This window comes from Thermobia domestica, chromosome 18 (assembly GCF_964235325.1).
Source record: "Thermobia domestica chromosome 18, izTheDome1.hap1.1, whole genome shotgun sequence".
In the NCBI taxonomy this organism is placed as follows: Eukaryota; Metazoa; Arthropoda; class Insecta; order Zygentoma; family Lepismatidae; genus Thermobia; species Thermobia domestica.
Genome location: NC_137471.1, coordinates 12,282,784 through 12,303,568, shown reverse-complemented (window position 1 = coordinate 12,303,568; position 20,785 = coordinate 12,282,784). Strand labels below are relative to the sequence as shown.

At 37.4% G+C, this 20,785-nt stretch overlaps 1 protein-coding gene across 1 annotated transcript in view; it reads left to right on the top strand.

The window, feature by feature from the left end:
* Nucleotides 1-20,785, top strand: part of LOC145675624 (coiled-coil and C2 domain-containing protein 2A-like) — a 302,517-nt gene that overhangs the window by 264,013 nt on the left and 17,719 nt on the right. Inside the window, exons 21-23 of the mRNA XM_081746169.1 lie at nucleotides 3,489-3,668; nucleotides 5,404-5,581; nucleotides 7,101-7,219. Of these exons, the coding sequence (XP_081602295.1) occupies nucleotides 3,489-3,668; nucleotides 5,404-5,581; nucleotides 7,101-7,219 (477 nt within the window). The remainder of the gene's footprint in view (nucleotides 1-3,488; nucleotides 3,669-5,403; nucleotides 5,582-7,100; nucleotides 7,220-20,785) is intronic.

The following is a 20,785-nucleotide window of genomic DNA, read 5'->3' as shown; positions in this document are numbered from 1 at the left end:
ATAGTTACCTTTATCGAAATTTTACATATTGAGCCTGGTGGTATGGAATGTGCTGTAACTAAATTAAAACGGAACCTACATCAAACCTCAAATATCACAAACAACTACTAGTGGCGGCTTTAGCGAGTAGGTTGATTAGGCACGTGCCTACCCAAAAATTTTGAAAAAATATATAAACTCTAAAAGATACAATAAAGAGTAAATATATTTTCTATTACTTATATTAATAATAGATCATTTTTTAACAAATAGTATAAACTACTACTGTAAAAGTAATGTCCTACTCTCATTAATCAATCAAATGTGTTTATGTATCCACAAGCGAGAGAGCGGGCCTACCCAAAATTAAAATCCTAAAACTGCCCCTGACAACAACTATTCTGAACTTACGAACAACTCAGTGATTTGAATCGGAAAGGGTATATATATATATTTATTGGGTGCTTGAATTAATTCTCACTGTTTTTTATACCAATGATAAATTGTCATTCCACAAGAACAGAACAATATATTGTACTAAAAGTACTTCCCTCGGCAGCTACAAGATTTTCCCACTTTTCTGGTAACAAATATATTCCGGGATAGAAAATGGCGGGTTCCTGTGAGGCAATCCACCCATCGAGTCAGTTTTGGATATCTTAGACAGTTCTAAAATGTTGTTCAAAAAGGTCATGCTGCATGGATCGAAACAAATAGCAGTCGGAAAGGGCGACGTCTGGTGAATATGGCGGGTGGGGTAAGACATCTCATCGCAATCCCTCTAAGGCTTCTTTCAGTACAGTTGCAACATGTGTTCTGGCATTGTTATGGAGCTGAATCACTTTGTCGTGTCTCTGGGCATACTCCGGTCATTTTTCTTGAAGTGCTTGATTCAGATGCAGTAATTGTATTCGTCAACAATTAGCATTCATCTTTTGGCCCAGTGGAAGCAGCTCATAATAAACCACACCGACTTGATCCCACCAAATGCATACCATGATTTTCTTTCCATGAATGTCCGGTTTTGGCGTTGATGTTGATGGTTTTTCGGGTCTCACCCATCATTTTCTGCACTTGGGTTTGTCGTAACTAATCCATTTTTCATCGCCGGTTACAATGCGATGCAAAAACGACTTCCATTTATGTCTTTGAAGGAGCACTTCACAAATGGTTAAATGTTTTGCAATATCTCTTTCCGTCAAATCATGTGGCACCCAGTTTCCCACTTTTTGGATCATTTCGATGGATTTTAAACGCTTACTAACAGTTAATTCATCAACATTTAGAGTTTGAGATAACTGTTTAAGCGTCTGAGATGAATCTTCTTCCGGTTTGTGTCTAAGTTCCCATCTTCAAACTTTTCGGCTGACCAGGACGCAATTTGTCGCTCAAGTCAAAATCATTGTTTTTGAATCGTCGAAACCATTCTTTGTACGTTGTTTCCGATAGAGCATGCTCTCCATACACCTCCACTAGCAAACGATAGCTTTCTGAAGCAAATTTCTTAAGATGGAAGCAGAAGAGTAGCACTTCCTGCAAATTGTTTTTTTTAGGCACAAAGCCCGCCATGTTCAAGACACTTGAAAACAAATGTTCTTTTCACTTCACTCGAAGGTCAAATAATGCTCTGATAGGCCAAGGATTGCACTTCCAAATACTTATCCTATCACAGTCCACTGTGCTGCTGCAATAGCACAACTACTGTCCTCTGTTCATCAACAGCGAGAATTAATTCAAGCACCCAATAATATATATATATATATATATATATATATATATATATATATACAGGGTGTTCAAATGTCGAATCCCTCCAATGACTCACTATGGGAAAGTGAATGGAAATGTTCAATATTACAGGAATAATACAATCAAGTGGAATTGTGCCTGTGCAAATACATTTACACTATCGTAGAGAATGAAACTAATCAACATTTGAGGTCATTGGGTTGTCAATGTTGCCAACCTGGTACAAAGTGTTATGCTTTCAATTAGCACTAGACGGCTACGCGGTAGCAAATGAGTGCTGACATCTAAACGTTCCTAAACATGAGGCAAATTCCGCTTCGTTTTCAAAAGTCAAGGCGTCCAAGTGTGAAGTAAATTAATGGCCCACAATAGGAAAGAACGGTTCATAGATCACAACTCTTGCATGAAAGTGTGATTGTGTCGTTACACATGAATGCACATTAAAATAACTTACCCATATTTTGATGTCAGCACTCATATACTAACGTGTGGACGTCAGGTGCTATTTGAAAACATTACACTTTGTACCAGGTTGGTAACACTGACAACCCAATAACTTCAAATGTTGATTAGTTTCATTCTCTATGTTAGTGTAAATGTATTTGCACAGGAATAATTCCACTTGATTATATATTATTCCTGTAATATTGAACATTTCCATTCACTTTCCCATAGTTAGCCATTGGAGGGACTCGACATTTAAACACCCTGTATCTCGGAAACGAAGCAACATCAGACCCATGTTTATAGGAACATTTTTACTTATTTGGATGTCCGCAATCACATCGTCACTTTTGGCCATACATTAATGTTACACTCTGTATATATATATATATATATATATATATATATATATATATATATATATATATATATATATATATATATATATATATATATATATAGGGTGGTTTCAAAACAACACCGACAATGTTTGAGAGGTGATTCCTGACACGAAGATAAGACAAAATTAGTATAGACCAACTTGGGTGTACAAATGCTTCCTTTCGGAGTTATAGGCTGCCGAAAACATGAAAAAATGAACTTTAGGGGTCCATAGCTCCAAAACTATGGGACCTACCGTAGTCGGGTCAAGACTTCAGTTAGGAACTAGTATGTGTCCTATCCAAATATCCATACTTCAGAATCCTGAGGTACTCATGCAGCAATTTTTATAAAGGTAGTTTGGATACGGGCATAGAATTTGAAGTACTCACCAAGAACTTCTATAAAACTTACTGCGAAAGTACCGCATGATTCTGAAACTTGGGTATTTGGGTAGGGCACATACTAGTTCTTAAGTGAAGTCTTGACCCGACTACAGTAGATCCCATAGTTTTGGAGCTATGGACATTTTAAAGTTCATTTTCTCATGTTTTCGGCAGCCTATAACTCCGAAAGGAAGCATTTGTGTACCCAGATTGGTCTATACTTTTCTTGATGTCAGGAATCACTTTCCAAACATTGTCGGTGTTGTTTTGAAACACCCTGTATAAAGTTTGACTACTACTATAACTGCAATTTTATTACTTTTTAATCTCATTACTTCGGAATAATTGTTGGACATAACTCAAGCAGATCAGACATTGTCCTTTTATGCATCGAAGTACAAATTTATTAATTTATTCCACTGGCTAATTTTAACCAACGTTAAAGTTTTGATGTTGGATGGTGTTTTAAATTTAACTGTTTATTACCTAATTGAGAATGTGTCTTCGTCCTTGGCGAGGGTAAACTAAGAAATTCTGCTGTATTTGTAGGTTGAAGGAACATTTAAGTTATATTCGCCGCCGGTTCTTCTTGGCTATGAAAGAGAACCCCACTATAGGCAGTTTGGAGGTCTTGCAAGTGGAGAGCAAATTCTTCCGCCGCGAGAAGCGACGTTCCTTACTTTGTTTATTACAGTACAGCCTGCGCTAAATCCGCCAGAACCTTTTAAGGTAAGTTATGGAAGCACTTTGACATTAATTGTATTACACAAAATAATTTAAAAAAAAAAAAAAAAAGTTTTTTGACTAGAGCGAGTGATTTTTAAAACTTCGTTTAAAAGCTGTTGTTTTCCCAGTGCCTAAAGGACACCTCAAATTTTAGTTCAATTTTTAAAAAGAAAAAGGAAAATTAATTGATACTAAACACAGAGTTACACTCAAACTCAGTTTAATATAACTTATTATTTGAATGATAATGAGAGATCTACCCGGCCGTAACATGTGAGAAACAACGTGAAGATCACGTACTTTGTTATATTACCCAGTTTGAACAGTTCTTGGAAAATAATGAAATGAGATCTTTAAGTTTACGTCCCACTGTTATGCTGATTAGGCTAAAGGAGACGGTGATGATGAGAAATGAATGAAATGGTGGAATGAAGAAAGTGGGAGGAAACGGGAGAACCTCGAGAAAACCTACGCGTACGGTGTTTGTTCACCGCAAAGCTCACTTGGCGCGAGCTGGGATCGAACCAAAGGACCCCATGCACCAAAGGGAACGCTCAAGCAGTTTTTTTGGAGTACCAAAGAGGGTGCCCATGACAAAGTTCTTAGAATTTAAAAGAGAACTCACAAAGTTTTGAGAAAAAAGGATCTCAACAAAGTGTTTCTTCATTTTATAGGACGAATCCCAATTTAAAAAGCTATTTTAAAAATAAAAAGAGAGCGTCGTTTATAGTAAAATGTAAGACTTTAAATTATTTATTTTTTTCACTGTATATTTGCAGCTAGATAAGATTATTTCTCCAAACTCACGATACTCAATCTCAACCTCAGCTGTACGCCATTTTGAACCGGTTACTTTTACTTAAGAGCCCAACTTCACTGCAATTTTGGACTTTCAACCTTACATTGTGATTATGTCTTGAAATATATCATATTTAAACTAAAGTCAGAAAGTCATCCTACTTTTTCTATCTTTTTAGTAGGGGAGTAGGGAAGATCATACTTTTAAAAATAAGACCTACTTTTCCTACTAGGGATGGCCTTTTTCGAATTTTTTTTTTCGATTTTCGGAAATTTCATTTTTCGATTTTTCGAAAAAATTTCGTTTTTCGTTTTTTCTAAAAAAATTTCGTTTTTCGAAAAAATGTTCGTTTTACGAATAATTTTTCGTTTTTCGTTTTCCGAAAAATTTTTCGTTTTTCGTTTTCGAAAAAGTATTTTTCGAAAAAATGTGGTCATCCCTATTTCCTACTTCTCAGTCATAAATAAATACATACAAGTAATATTTTCATGAAGAGTACGGTGCATTTTTGTTGAAACACGATGATTAGCTTTGATCCCAACTTGGCCAAGCTTGTCGTATATACACACGTCGAGCCTAAATTTCACTGACACCAAATTATACCAATGGCACATGTGCTAGTCACTAGACCAGCGGGAAGGGCTATGTAGATGAATCCTTAAAGGAAGAAACAGCACGTGAAGCTCCTTATGTGCCTCCAGAAAGAAAAGTAACCAGAATTGATAATCTCTGGTCAAATATAACAAGGAACATCATACAAACTACAAAATCACCTCACATGTTTAAAAAAATGTCCAGATATGTAAGCATATGTAGAAAGAATGCATACTAGTAATCTTAACTGCTCTTACTCTTTTTTTGGTGAAAAAATTCGACTTCGTTATTATAAAAAGTTGGTTGAATATCTGTAATGTCCAGTAAAATGTGTCTTGTTTTCAGGAAAGACTTGAGAGCAGTGAATTGCCGTTCTTAGAGAATCATCTTGAGGCATGGGAAGCCCAGATGTCTCGTCTATATCCACAGAGAAAAGTGAAAACTTTGGTAATAGATGTGACTGGGAAATCTGTGTGTGCCACACGGTTCTTTCGACCACTTGCTCCACCTCAGGATCTTTCAGGTAATATTTCTTATTTCTTGAACTAACTTTGTCTTTTTCTTTGTTTACAAGTTGTTATTTAGTTCCCTGAGAAACATTAGTATAGAGTTTACCAAAAAGAACGTTAGAACTTTAAAATGAAATAAATTAAAACTACAAGTTATTATTATTATTATTATTATTATTATTATTATTATTATTATTATTATTAGTAGTAGTAGTAGTAGTAGTAGTAGTAGTAGTAGTATTAGTATTATTGTTAAAAGTAATCAATGGTCTTATATTTTGAAGATAATGTTGAATTGTCTTCTTCTGCGTCGGTGGGTGGAAAGATTCTGTAGATCTAATTTCGACCACTTGTGTACACACATTGTGCAATAATTTCGCAATGTTGTCTGCAGTGTTCCCTTTCAGTTTATGGATTATTCTCAGGGATTTCTGGCTTATTCTCATAGGCCTGAGACTTGAGGTAACATCGTAGAAATAACCCTGGGTGTGAGGTTCCATGATTTAGGTATTCAAAGTAGAAAATTATTCTCTGACCATTTAGCTAATACTATATATATATATTTTTTCACCATAACTTGATCTTGGACACACTGCTGAACAAGAGTGCACTTATTTAATATAAAAACACATTTACACGTGACGTTTCGATCTTCTAGCCAAGATCCTCATCAGACGTACACTCTCAAATTTTACAAAAGTTGTTGGAGAAAACATTCGAAATATTTTCGTAGAGCGTCATCAGATTGAAAAAAATGAAATCTTTCAGTTTAACATCCCACTATTATGTCCATTAGGCTACGGGAGACGATGATTAAAGTAAGTGAATGATGATGGAAGAATTGGTGGAATGAGAAAGTGGGAGGAAATGGGAGTATCCCAAGAAAACCCACGAACACGATGTTGTCCACCACAAATTTACTTGGGAATGGGGGGCGGTGGCTCAGTGGTAGAGCGTTCACCTCCGGTGCTTGGGGTCCCTGGTTCGATCCCAGCTCGCGCCGTGTGGACTTTGTGGTGGACAAATACCGTGCTCGTGGGTTTTCTCGCGGTTCTTCCGTTTCCTCCTACTTCGTTCATTCCACCATTTCATTCATTTCTCATCATCACAGTCTCCTTTAGCCTAACCGGCATAACCGTGGCACGTAAAACTAAAGATTTCATTTCATTTTCACAAATTTACTTGGCCTGGGGATCGAACCAAAGACCCCACTCACCAGTGGTAAGCGCTTTAGCCCAGAACTCATCAGATTGTGGAAGAACCGGGAGAAAAATACTTTTCAGACGGCAGAACAGAAGGCAAGAAATTAATAGCAATAAATAAACTAATTTTAAAAAGTCTTAAAACTTAGTCCCAGAGCTTTGGTGCTCATTATACACGGAAGAATATGATAAAAGATTTCTTTATTTTTCAGTAATGGTTGTCAGATGTGCTTCTGTTACATAATTTTTTAAAAAAATATTAAGACCAATAATAATTGAAAATATATTGTGTAATATACGTTACAGTACATACATTGTTTCTTTGTTTCAGTTCCGGTTGAGAATGGTCCGACTGAAGCTGAATGGGTGGCCCGTTTCGTATCTATGATTCCTGTTGTAGCTGGAAGCGTTTTGTTCCCTGGACTATTTGATATCTGGCTTACATGCGACGTAAGCAGAATTATTTATTTTAACCTTAGCTATAGGTAACATGTGTGGTTTTAATATTGTAGTTTCAAATTTTGTTTATAGGGAATGTTTACAGATGATGGCCACAAACTTTGATTTACATAAAAAGAACAATACACAGGGCGTCTATCGGTCACGAAAGTCCCGGAAAGGTCCCAAAATCAAAAACGATCATGAAAGTCAAGAAAAAGTCACGAAATTTATCTTTTGGGTCACGATTTTTTTTTAAAATCTGTATAAATATAAGTACAGACTGGAAAACTTTGTTCTATAAAACGTCAAAATTCACCACCAAAAGTGTCTGTGGTCGGCTTTAGACGCTACCAAATGGAAGCAAAGCACGCTTCTATCGCATGCATGGGAATTCGGCCTAATTCGCTCTTGAGAGTGTTGAAAAATTTTATGGTTGGTAAAGAAAAGGTCACAAAAAAGTCACGAAATTTCATTTTGGAAGTTTAGTAGACACACTGATACAGTTGTTATAAATATTAGTCGGTAATGGTTTTGTTAAATTTATTTAAATAATCATTAGTTATTCGAATATTAAATATAGTTGTCAATTACTGTATACTATGTATCATATATGTATGAGAAACCATGTGTTTCGGTTGGTAGGTATTAGAGCAAAATCGATGATAGATAACAAGAACGGGGTTTTTGAAATAGATATCCCAAGAGCAACTTTGATCTCCACCTTAACCCACCATAGAAACCGGAAATGGTAGAAAACAACTGTTTCTGGTTTTAACGTTCGTCAGCGTACAGGAGAAACGCAGCAATACGTATCGAGAAAAGTTTACTGAATCGGCGTCCCAAGAAAAGATTCAACATTCACCCTTATATCTCAACTAAAATCGGAAATGATAGCTTAACTGGCGTTTCCGGTTTCAGTATACATAACTATAAAGCAAAAGCAGTTAAGAGATTGCGAGATATGTCTCTGTAATATGACTTATATGAATTCAACATCTGAAGAACAAGTTTCATCCCAATTTTATCCCTCTATTCCAGGGGCGTATCCAGGACGGATTTCTGGGGGGGGGGGGCGGTGGGTTGTAATACTGCTACTTAGAGCTACTTTTAAGAGCTTCAAGCTCTGGGATGGGTTTTATTTATATATAAAATAGGAAAGGTTTCTCTTCTGCGGAAGGGGGGGCGATTGCCCCCTGGATCCGCCCCTGCTCTATTCAAACCGAAAGTGGTGAAAATTACGGATTTTTTGTGTCAACACTGGTTATCATAGTGAAAAAGCGGTAATAGATAATGAGAAGCAGTTTTTTCCATGTAGACTCGGTACCAGAAAAATAGGTATCATGTCCGACTTCATTTCTTTATTATGCCAGAGGGCCGCTGTGGCTCAGTAGTAGAGCGTTCTTCTCTGATGCGTGGGAACCTGTTCGATTCCATCTTGCACTAAGTAGACTTAGTAGTGGACAAAACACCGCGTGCGTGGGTTTTCTTGGGGTCCTCCCGTTTCCTCCTACTTTCTTCATTCCATCATTTCATTCATTTCTCATCATCACCGTCTCCTTTAGCCTAACTGGCATAACCGTGATACATAAACTGAACTGATTTCTATTGTGCCAGAGCATGCTACTTGATTTTAAAAAATGAAATCTTTAAGTTTTACGTCCCAGGGTTATGAAGGCTAGGCTAAAGGAGACTGTGATGGTGAGAAATGAATGAAATGGTGCAATGAAGAAAGTGTAGGAAATGGGAGAACCTCGAGAAAACCCACGCGTACGGTGTATGCCCACCACAAAGTTCACTTGGCGGTACTGGATTAAACAAGGAAAACAACATAGTTGACGTGAGTATGTCACCAGTTTAACTGCAGATAGTTAAGTCAATGTTGTTTGGTCCAAAGTTCATTGTCTTCAGGGCTATTCCATTTCGGTCTGTTTCTATGCTACTTGTTCAAGACCAACTGATCAGTTGCCAAAGAATTGGGCCAACATTTTGCTACAGTTTCTAGTTTGGCTAATTATTTGCCTGAATTCCTGCAAGTTGAAGCTCGAGCAGATTATAGACCCTTACATTTTACGGCGCCAAATAATGGAGAATATAACTTTCCTTTCACTGCTGCTGCACTTATCACTGCTTTCACTAGCATTCAAAATACTGTACCTGGACACTACTGCTCCACCCTCGTATCGATCCAATTTATTCGGGCCATTTTTACAAGTACATTACTGCTTTATCACGTAGCATTCCTATTTGATGTGGCCTTTTTACACTACTGCTCCATCCTTATGTAGTGTTCTAATTTAATCGGGTCATTTTCGCAGTCCCACCCTCATCTAGCGTTTAATTTAATACTGCCATTTTTACATTACCACTCCATCATGTAGTGTTCCAATTTGATGCGGCCTTTTTACACTATTGCTCTATCCTGTAGCGTTTCAATGATGAAGAGATATAGCCATGCTTTGCCAGTGGCGTATTTACGATTTTGTTTCGGGGAAGGGGGGGGGGGGATTCGCTAACTTTAGCCCTGAAAATTGAAAATTCTGCAAGATATTTCATTTACTTTAATATAGTAAATAAAATTTCGGGGGAGGGGAAGCTTAAGCCCGAAATACCCCCTTAAATACGCCACTGTGTTTTGCTCTCGTGTATCGTTTCAACTTGATTTTGCCATCTAGCTGTCACTTCAAACCATGCTTATCATCGTAAAAAGCTTCTAAAAACAATCGTTACAGTACAAATCGTTATTTTGATCAATCGTCGGCCGTTGATTTAGGCTTTAGTTACGCTAAATCAAAATTCGCACAAAATTTGATTGTGCAAACTCTCATGTATTAAGCAAATTAAGTGATGTTAGGTGTAGGTTACATCAGTTCTGTCCATTTTGCATGAATAAGCGTCTATGAACATAAATTAATTTGTTTACTTCATACAAATTAATGAGATTTTGTACGACCAAATTTCGTACGAATTTGGAGCTAGTGTAACTTCACCAGTAAATTTTAACATTTTATTTAACCTTTTTATTATTTATGTAGTATAATTTCTTCTTAAGAGCCGGCGGGAGTCAAGTGACCTTGACAAATCGAAGATATCGCAGTGCAAAGTGTTTCCTTATTTTGGCAACAGATGGGGTTGTTGCTGAAATGCCGTCAAAGCAAATGGCACCCCTCCTTTTCCTTCGTTTTCCCCTGCATGTGGTCAAAGTTGGACAGCGCAGGAGGGGGATGGTTACGGATGTAAATGGGACAGAGGAGTGAAATTCCTTTTTTTTTTTTTTGGCTAAAAGAGAAACAGAACTGAAGAAAAAATAAATACAGAGATATTCTAAGAGGGACCAACATGATATCAGCCGTCAGCCACTCAAATATCTACAACGGTCACAAACATACCATAGAGAACTAAAGCACTTATCGCCTGTCTCTTTCTCAAAGGATTCTACCTATGGTAAATAACGCGGGAATAGTGCAGGAAGAGTCTGATATAAAATGAACCCTGCATATATATATATATATATATATATATATATAAGCGGGAGAGTCGATATTCTAATTTATTTTGGGCCTTCGTGGTTTAAAAAAAAAAAAAAACTTGGAATTGAAAGGCAGAAAACCCAGACAAAGATCTGAAATGTATTGGCAATGTGACTCTTTTTCAGTGGAATCCATTTCTTTCTTTCTTTCTTTTTTTTTCAAAATATGATCACCAGATTTACCCTCTGTCTCTCCTTCACAAAACCCTGCTCCCGCCAAGTGAACTTTGTGGTGGACAAACACCGTGTGCGTGGGTTTTCTCGGGGTTCTCCCGTTTCCTCCCACTATCTTCATTCCACCATTTCATTCATCACTCATCACCGTCTCCTTTAGCCTAACCGGCATAACCGTGAGACGTAAAACTCAAAAATTTCATTTTTCATTTCATTTTCTCTCCTTCACATTCGAATGGTCCTGGGATCGATACCAGTAGCTGACCATCCTGAATTTTTCCTATTACAACAGGAAAGGGGCGCAATGTTACATTTAGCCTTGGGTACCGGCTTAGAAGGACAGGAAGGAGCATATGCCCTGCTTGGAATTGGTTTTTATTTGGGGAAATAGACCACTTCATTAACAATAGAATTGAAAGATGTGTCACCTTCTTCAGGAAGGTACACTCATGTCCAAAATTATTGTCGCATGTCTATAAATATGTTGTTGTAGGAATATAATTTGATAACGAATTCACCCGGTATTTCTTATAATGTTAGTATGTGTACAATCGGCAGAGACATGTATGCAAATTGCAAATTTCATGTCAAAAGAGGAGTAAATAAGAACAATAAAACGAAAATAAAACTTTCGTGTCCATTTAGCAACATTATGATTTACTCATTCTAATTTTCGTATTTATAAACATTTTCCTATGAAATTTACCATATATACATTTCCCGATTATACACATAGTATCAGTATTAAAAGTACCCAGCAAAAACAGTATTACATTATATTCTTACATGAAGACAATTATAGATATGCGACAATCATTTTGGAGATGAGTGTACAAGGACGTAACAGGTGTTTGTTTCAAACATTGAATAAGTGTTCATATACATTGAACTTATTTCCTGACGTCATAGAACTAAGAACTGTCACAGAGCGACGTAAGTCCGGCGACAATACAATATTTCATTTTTACTTTCATACTTTGCAATATATCTATTTATTTTAAAAGCAAATTTTAATATGTTTTTATTTTCAACTATTTTATCCTAAAATAAATACTAGCCTTTAACCAGCCCTTATTTCCCTGGTTGCATATCACTTTAGGATTTGGAAAATATGTCCAACGAATAAAAAAATTATAAAACACCTTTTAAAGACATTCTTTTGTTAATCAATTCGCACTAAAAAGTTAAAAATAATTTTATTTATGCAAGCCTAAATAAAAAGAATGGGGCGCGTCATTTTAAGAATTTATAAAGTAACTGTATGTAAGCCTATATTAGAGCGCATCCCATTTTTTTTTTTTTTTTTTAAGTCACGCATAATCAAAATTGTTTTTTTACTTTTAAGTGCGACTTGATTAATGAAAGAATGTCTTTAAAATGTTTATTAGTATGTTTTCCTATTATTATTGTTAATGTTTGCATCCTTGGCATAGGATGTTTATTTTGGTAAGGTACCGTATGGTGTGTTTCTATACTACTAGGGTATATTAAAATTTAGTTTCCTATGCGATACATTACAGTACTTTTTTTTAATAAAAATTACTACCGAATATAGAGTATTTCTCCGCTAATAAGAGGGAGACAGATTGAGGATACCAAACACCCCTACCGTTGATTGAGAAATATTTCGGTGTCGACACTGATGAACAACATCTACATTTGAATTTGAATGTTTTATGGGCTTTAGGCAATTGATTCAGACCGGGATACATGGGGGACAGAATGTTGGAAGCAAGTAGTCCAGTCCCTAGTTTGAATGTCTGGAATGAGTAAGGACTCTTCCCCCCTTGGTAAAACCTGCCGGAATTGGAAGCAATATCAAAGAAACACTGCTTCGAAAAGAGAGGGAGCAAACATGCATAACTAGATAGTCAGAGTCGGGTTTAGGTTTAGTGGGGCCCCAAGCTGTTTAAGGTAATGGGGTCCTTTATGTGTCCAGATGAACATAGGCACCCTACATACAGAAATGAACAAACTAGAGATAATTTAGGAAGCAGACTAGCAGAAGAAGCCCCATTAATTACACTAGTTAACAAATTTGAACTTCTTGTTTGTTACATGAGAAAAATCACCTGATCTTAAAGGAACTTTTTGCGCTGAATTCGAATATGCACTCGGTTTCTCTCCATCACGTACAGTTTTCCCGTAACAGAGGGATTTTCGGCAAATTCCCTAAAAAATTTCCCTTTTTCAGATATTTTATTCCCCTAGCTCCTGTCCCCTTACATATAGTAACATAGAAATTATACCTAATATACCTTGATTTATATTTAATAAACCCTAAAAGTTTCGTAAAAATCGCTTTGTTCTTTCTAGAGAAATAAATATATTTGTATGTATACTGTGTGCACTGTTTATTGCACCTGATAGTAATGCTTTCAGATCTCCTGAGTTGGGGTAAAAACGATTTGCTTTATTACTACAAACACAGACATAAAAATGAATATTTACAATAGTCAACAACACACTTGCATTGCTCTCTGTAAATTAGAAACGTGTATAAAAATAGAATGTACTTCCAACGTATATTTTTTTTAAACGTACAGTATATGTATATCTTAATACATATATATACAATTCTCCAAGTTTTTTCGTTTTGTTCATGAAATGGTTATCAATATTTGTTATCAAATGTAACAGAATGCAAAAGAAAGAATGGAATACAGACTCATTTGTCAACTAATGCAGTCTGAATTTTCCACTACGGTATCGTTTCCCCCCTCCCCCCACGCATTTCTTTCTTTCTTGTGTTCTTGACACCTGGTGAGGGAGTTTTGTACATTTTTATATTGACGTGTGGTTTAACACTACTTCACTTTCAAAGTTGTCTTTGCAGCTAAGAGTGCTTTCATGTTTGATCTTAACGGCATTATACCCAACTAAGACCAGAAGTTTAGTTTGTGATCAGTACAATGGCGTCAAGAGGACGGCGTTCGTGTGTTAACTCACCAAATAGTTTTTGTTATGTGTGTGGCCAGTTTGTAGTTAAAGGACAGTGTAGATCCATTACGCCGTCGGTGAAACAAGCATATTATATATATATTTCGGATGTCGTGTGGGAGATCAGGACAAAACTTGGGCACCCAACATAATTTGTGCGTTGTGCTACTCACTTTACTTGCATGGGCCAAAAGGAAACGGAGGTTCATGAAATTTGCTGTACCAATGGTGTGGAGAGAACCCACCAACCATCTGGATGATTATTATTTTTGTCTCACAGTAGTTAAAGGACATTCTAAAAAAAGCAAATACACAATAAGTTATCCCAACGTTAAATCTGCAATTAGACCTATTCCGCACGGGGATGAACTTCCACTTCCCGAGCCCCCTACCAACTGGGAAGAGATATGGCCAAAAGACTCTGATGATGATCATGACCTTGATGAACCATCGACATCAACATGTACATCCAAGGATCCAACGTTCATCCCTGACTGTGTTCGCGAGCCACATTTCATCCGGCAATGTGAACTTAATGACCTAGTCCGTGATTTGCACCTGACAAAACAAGAGGTGGAACTTCTGGGATCAAGGCTCCAGCAGTGGAACTTATTGGATGCAGAAACGAACATATCAGTGTACAGGAAAAGGCATATTCAATTTTCAAGCTATTTCTCAATGCAAGGTAATGTGTGCGTATGTACGGATATAAATGGGTTGATGGCGGAGCTAGGAATTCCTTACGTTCCAGAAGAATGGAGGTTATTTATCGACGCGTCAAAGGTCAGCCTTAAAGCTGTCCTTTTACATAATGGAAATAAAAAACCTTCTATACCACTTGCGCACTCAGTGAAGATTAAGAAATCCTATGACACCATGTCAACTTTGCTAAATCTTATAAATTACAAGGACCATTGTTGGCAAATATGTTGTGATCTCAAGGTAGTTGGTATTTTATTAGGACTGCAGTGCGGTTACACGAAGTACCAATGTTTTTTATGTTTATGGGATAGCCGAGCTGATGACAAACATTATGAAGTGAAGGAATGGGAACCTAGAGTGAATTACGTACCTGGAGAATACAACGTCAAATACGCTCCTTTGATCCTAATAAGATATTACTACCGCCACTTCATATCAAGTTAGGACTTATGAAAAACTTTGTCAAAGCCATGGACACATCTGGTGAAGGTTTCAAGTATTTGCGAGATAAGTTCCCTAGCCTGAGTGATGCTAAGATTTCAGCGGGAGTGTTTATTGGTCCCCAAATTAGGAAATTAATGCTTGATGATAGCTTTGACAGCAAGTTAAACAGTGCTGAGCTAGCTGCCTGGACAGCATTTAAGTGTGTTGTGCGCAACTTTCTGGGCAATAACAAAGCTGAGAGTTACACAGAAATCGTACAGGACATGATACAGAAATACAAAGAGTTGGGTTGTAGGATGTCTTTAAAAATCCACTTTTTGCACTCCCACCTCAGCTTCTTTCCTGCTAACCTAGGTGCTCTCAGCGACGAACAGGGGGAAAGATTCCACCAAGATATAATGGCAGTGGAGAAAAGGTACCAGGGACAATGGGATCCTTCAATGATGGGGGACTATTGTTGTGGTCTTGTTAGAGAATGCAACATTTCTTACAAAAGAAGGAAGTAGTGTACGTTTTTGTAACCCAATGGAAGTTTCATATATTGTGATAGTTTTGATTGTCTTTTCATGACCTTTTGGTACATTTGTATTATTGTTTATTGTAAATTGTCACACTTGTAAATTATATTGTATTGTATTTTATATATGTGTTTGTGGTAATAAAGCAAAACGTTTTACCTCAACTTAAGAGATCTGAAAGCATTACTATAAGGTGCAATAAACAGTACACACAGTATACATACAAACATATTTATTTCTCTAGAAAGAATAAAGCGATTATTACGAAACTTGGAGGGTTTGTTAAATATGAATCAAGGTATACTTAGGTATAATTTCTATGTTAGTATATGCAAGGGGACAAGATCTTGGGGTGTAAAATAAACGAAAAGGGAAATTTTTGAGGGATTTTCCCGAAAATCCCTCTGTTACGGGAAAACTGTACGTGATGGAGAAAAACCGAGTGCATATTCGAATTCAGCGCAAAAAGTTCCTTTAAGAACAGGTATTTCCTTTTATGTAACAAAACCTTTGTTAACTAGTGTTACATGAACGTAGGCTACACAGCAGGAAGCATTGTTGCTACGTATATATACATTTTATTTTATTTTTTTAAAATTTTCTTATATTTTAGAAATGTATATCCAGTTTTTCTTTAGATTTTTGGGCCCCAAGAGAGCAGGGCCCTAAGCTATAGCTTGTTTAGCTTATACGTAAATCCGGCACTGTAAACAGTATACACATACAGGCGCGGATCCAAGGGTGGCTATAGAGGCTATAGCCACCCCCCCCCCTTGACGTTCAGGTATACACTGGATAAAATGGGCTTCAATCCTGTTTACTCTGGATAAAGAGACAAACTATGGTTTAGCTCCTCCCTTGATCATATCCTGGATCCGCCACTATATTATATATATATATATATATATATATATATATATATATATATATATATATATATAATGTTTGTGTTTAGTATGTTGTACGATGGAAGCTGATGAAAGAGCTTTATATTATTCTTGATTTTTTGACAGGTAAACAAAGAATATTTCGGGGATTAATCTACTCGATTATTATAATAAGATTATAATGTTGTATTTTATCTTTTCTCTTGTATGTATATTCTCAGTCCTGCAGGAAGTTTTCATTTTTTTTCTTGGAATAGATAAACGAAGACTTTGGTTCGGCTTCTTCTTCGCAAATCTCTGTCGAAAGGTTGACTTTATCGCTACAAACACAAATTACTTCTTCTCATAGAAACCATCTACAAATACACTGTACTGCTGAAACAGAAACCGTCAACTAAAGAGGTCATAAATTTTGCCATTCCTCGTGTTTGAAATTCCCGTTCTTCACAACGACTTCCTTCCTCCCGCCCCTGTTAAGAAGTTCAAAGTAGGTTTTCAAAAGGACTGGCTCCCGCTGAGAAGGAAAGTGGGATGAGGAATGACTATAGTGCCATCTAGCAGTTAGACGGCCAAGTACGTGAACACGAAAAAATCTGATTTCTGATTTCTGTAGATTCAATAATGAAGGATATAATTTCTCATCGATTGTGTAATGAATGTCTTTGGAAACAGCGAAAAAATAGTACAGTAGCGCACAAGTACAAAGATAGTACTCCATTTTCAAAAAAGTCCGAAGTTTTTAGCTCTTTTCCTTACTGTAAAAAAACAGAAGACTTTTCCCTCTAATTTTGATCATTTTCTTATGGGAATTTGGATTATAATTATCTGTATTTATAAGAAGAAAATATCACGCACAGCGTTCAAATTGCACCTTTAAAATGAGATGCATCATATTGAGTGAGCTATTGAGACATTTTTGCGAAAGAACGAAATGAAACCATGATTTGCCTAAAAAATGGTTGAGATCCCATGTTAAATTGAACACCAATATTCCGGCCGCTGTGGCGCACTCCTTCTCCCTCTTGGGGGCGCGGTGGCTCAGTGGTAGAGCGTTCACCTCTGGTGCTAGGGGTCCCGGGTTCGATCCCAGCCCCCGCCAAGTGAACTTTGTGGTGGACAAACACCGTGCTCGTGGGTTTTCTCGGGGTACTCCCGTTTCCTCCCACTTTCTTCATTCCACCATTTCACTCATCTCTCATTATCACCGTCTCCTTTAGCCTAACCGGCATAACCGTGGGACGTAAAACTCAAAGATTTCATTTTTTCCTTCTCCCTCTTAATTCATAATTACGTAATTTTTATGACGTTCAGACACTGTCTACATACGTACAAATTGTTTACAAGGTAACCAAAATAGTCCTTGCCGTTCTGGAGCAGTGATAAACAAAGAGCAATACAGTGAACGGTACATACCTTTAGGTTTAGAAGTAATTTTCATCGGCATCCAGCACCTTTTGCCAACGTTCCTGCAGTTGCACAATACTCTGGTGATCAAGCTCGGCGGTCCTGGATGCAAAGAAATCAGTGAAGGCGTCCTCCAGGTCTCCCTCATCTGCTAAGGATTTCCCGAGGAGGTGGTTGTCGAGGAAATGAAACAGGTGGAAATCTGTTGGCACAAGGTCCGATGAGTATGGTGCATACCACAGTGTCTCCTAATCAGTTGCTGAAAAGTTTCCCGGGTACTCTTTACCACATGTGGCTTGGCATTATCATCATAGAGGAACAACACACGCTTGCGATTCACCAATGCTGACTCCTTCTGCTGCAATGCATGGTGCACCCTTTGTAACTGCTGAGAGCAGAGGTTAACACGTCTGACCTGGTGGAAGGAACTCGTAATGCACCACTTGCCGATAATTCCACCATACAGAGAGCATAACCTTTCGTGGGCGCAGAGATGGTTTTGAGGTGTGAGGAACAGGATCACGTGACGACAACCAATGTGTGGTACGTTTGTGAATGTAATAGAGGGCCCACTTTTCGTTACCAGTGAACAAACGATCAAAGATGGGTGTGTTTAGTTGCCGGGTGAGCAAAGAAAAACAGGCTGGCTCTCGTTGTTACTTGTTGGCTGCCGACACTGTGTGGGGTACCCACGTGCTTAACTTGTATGACTTCCCTATGCCATGCAGGTGCAGTCTGACTGTTTCAGCGGAAACATGGAACATTTCTGCAAGTTCATCACACGTTAGATCCCTGTCTTTCTCGATGGCTGCTTTTAGGACCTCGTAATCTAAAACATTTTATTTAGTCCACTGCAAGGTCCATCCGAAAGGTCCACATTTCCCGAACGGAATTTCTGGAACCAATGCCTAGTGGTACGTTCGTTCACGGCATTCTCCCCAAATACCTGACATATGCGACAACTGTGGGTCACTTTAAAGCCATACAACTAACACACGTGAACGAGCTGCTTCGATACCTCCATTTCTTTTCGACACTTGACGGGCTATGACTGCTGTATGGGCACAACGTGCCTGTATTACTGTAGGTTGGTGGTCAGACCAGGGATGTAATGGAGGGTATACGCGGGTATACGGCGTATATCCACCTCTAATTTTTGGAAACTATCGTATAACCACCTAAAATTTAGAAAGTACGCAGGTATATGCTACATTCGATCCACAGTATACTCACTTCATTGGAACAAACAACAACTGCTTTTCATGTACTGTATTTCAAAACAAAAAATCTCACTAAAAAGCTGATCGTCAGGCTGTTGCCGCGAATGATGTTTAAATTCTTTTAAAATGTTTGTGTTTTCGGACTGTGGGAATAGTTTTCCCAGAATCTCTTCTATAATGGAAAACAGCATTCTGAACCTGCAGTGTTTATTTCCTCAAGATGTCAGATGCGCTGTCCCTACATTCTGAAAGCAGACCTCTGGTATTAATTATATAAAGCTAAGCTGTTTCCAAACGTTTTTCTTAAACTCTTTTGTTTCTAAAGATCAGTGGGAGATAGAGAGTTGAGAGTGAGGAGTAGGGCCTATATTGATGTGGTAACGTTGAAATTTTTCTCTTTTGACATAGAAATGACCACAGTTTTCATACCCTCTTTGATCCAAATTCAAAGTCTGCCAATGGGATACAATTTGAGCGAGGCAATATGGGATGGAACCAGCTCTCTTCTAATCGCCGAAGGAGGTTATGAAAAAATGTGGACTTTACTTTAGTTCAAGGGTTGAGAGGAAATTGAATGAATATATTTGCGCCAAGAAATCGTTGACCTCCACGAAAATAGCAAAACATGTGCCCCATCGTCGGTCTAGTTTGAAGCATTCACCGTCTTTCCCAATACCATCAACTACAACAGGAACCTCGGATTAGTACTGTTCATTTGTAGCCGTAATTGACATCAAAGAAAGCGGCAATTTATTTCTATAAATGCTCAGTAGGTAATACTGTAGTAGTAGTTTTCCCGTAACCTACTGGGCAGGAAAAAAAAGGAGGGGTAAAAATAAACATTTTTCTTCATGTTTTGGTTTCATTCAGATAAGAAATATTTGGAAAAAATTGTTACCACGAGGGTGTAGAAAACAAAAGTCAGGAAAGATTTGTAGCGTATGAGCATGTCACAGCAATCTTTGACCATTTCAGTACAACCGTCACTTTGAAAATATTTCCTTAGTAGTGTTTAAGCTTTCTTTGTGGGTTGTTGACGAATTAATTGTTGCTTCGCAATTCGCAAGATGTTCAAAAAGGTTCTAGAAAATTGGTTAAAAAGGAAAAGAGATAATACCATTGTAAATTCTCTTGATGAAAATGTAAAAGACGTCGAGAAATAGTGAAGAAAAATCCAAAGAACATGTTAATTTGCCAGCTACTACTTCAGAGAAAAACGTAAATATATTTATTTATTTATTTCATATAACATACATAGGAAGACGACACATACGAATCTTAATCTCAACGCAAGCAGCTTTCATCACAAGTCACAACGTCTTACAGGGCTAAACACCTTGATCTAGAGAGCAGTCTTTGTAAATGACCAGGAAAGGTTACAAGAGGAATTCAACCACCTTCGTTCGACACTTCAAAAGGATGGCTACAGTCTTACATATATCAACATGGCCATAAAAAGGGCCGTTACTTCCCAACACAAAGTGATCAAAAAAGTTAAGAGTGAGGATTATTTCTTACTACCATATTACCTTTCATTGACTGACCGACTGAAATTCAACGAAAAGATATATCAAACACAATCCCGACCCAAAGGGCGCACCTCTGACATACTCAACAGAATACTTGCCTTGTCAGAGATGATATAAGAATTATTCATAAACCTCCAACCAACATCAGATGATTACTCAAATCAGTGAAAGACGACTTTCACTTGCAAACTCCTGATGTATATCGTATCCATGTCAATGTGGCAGATTATA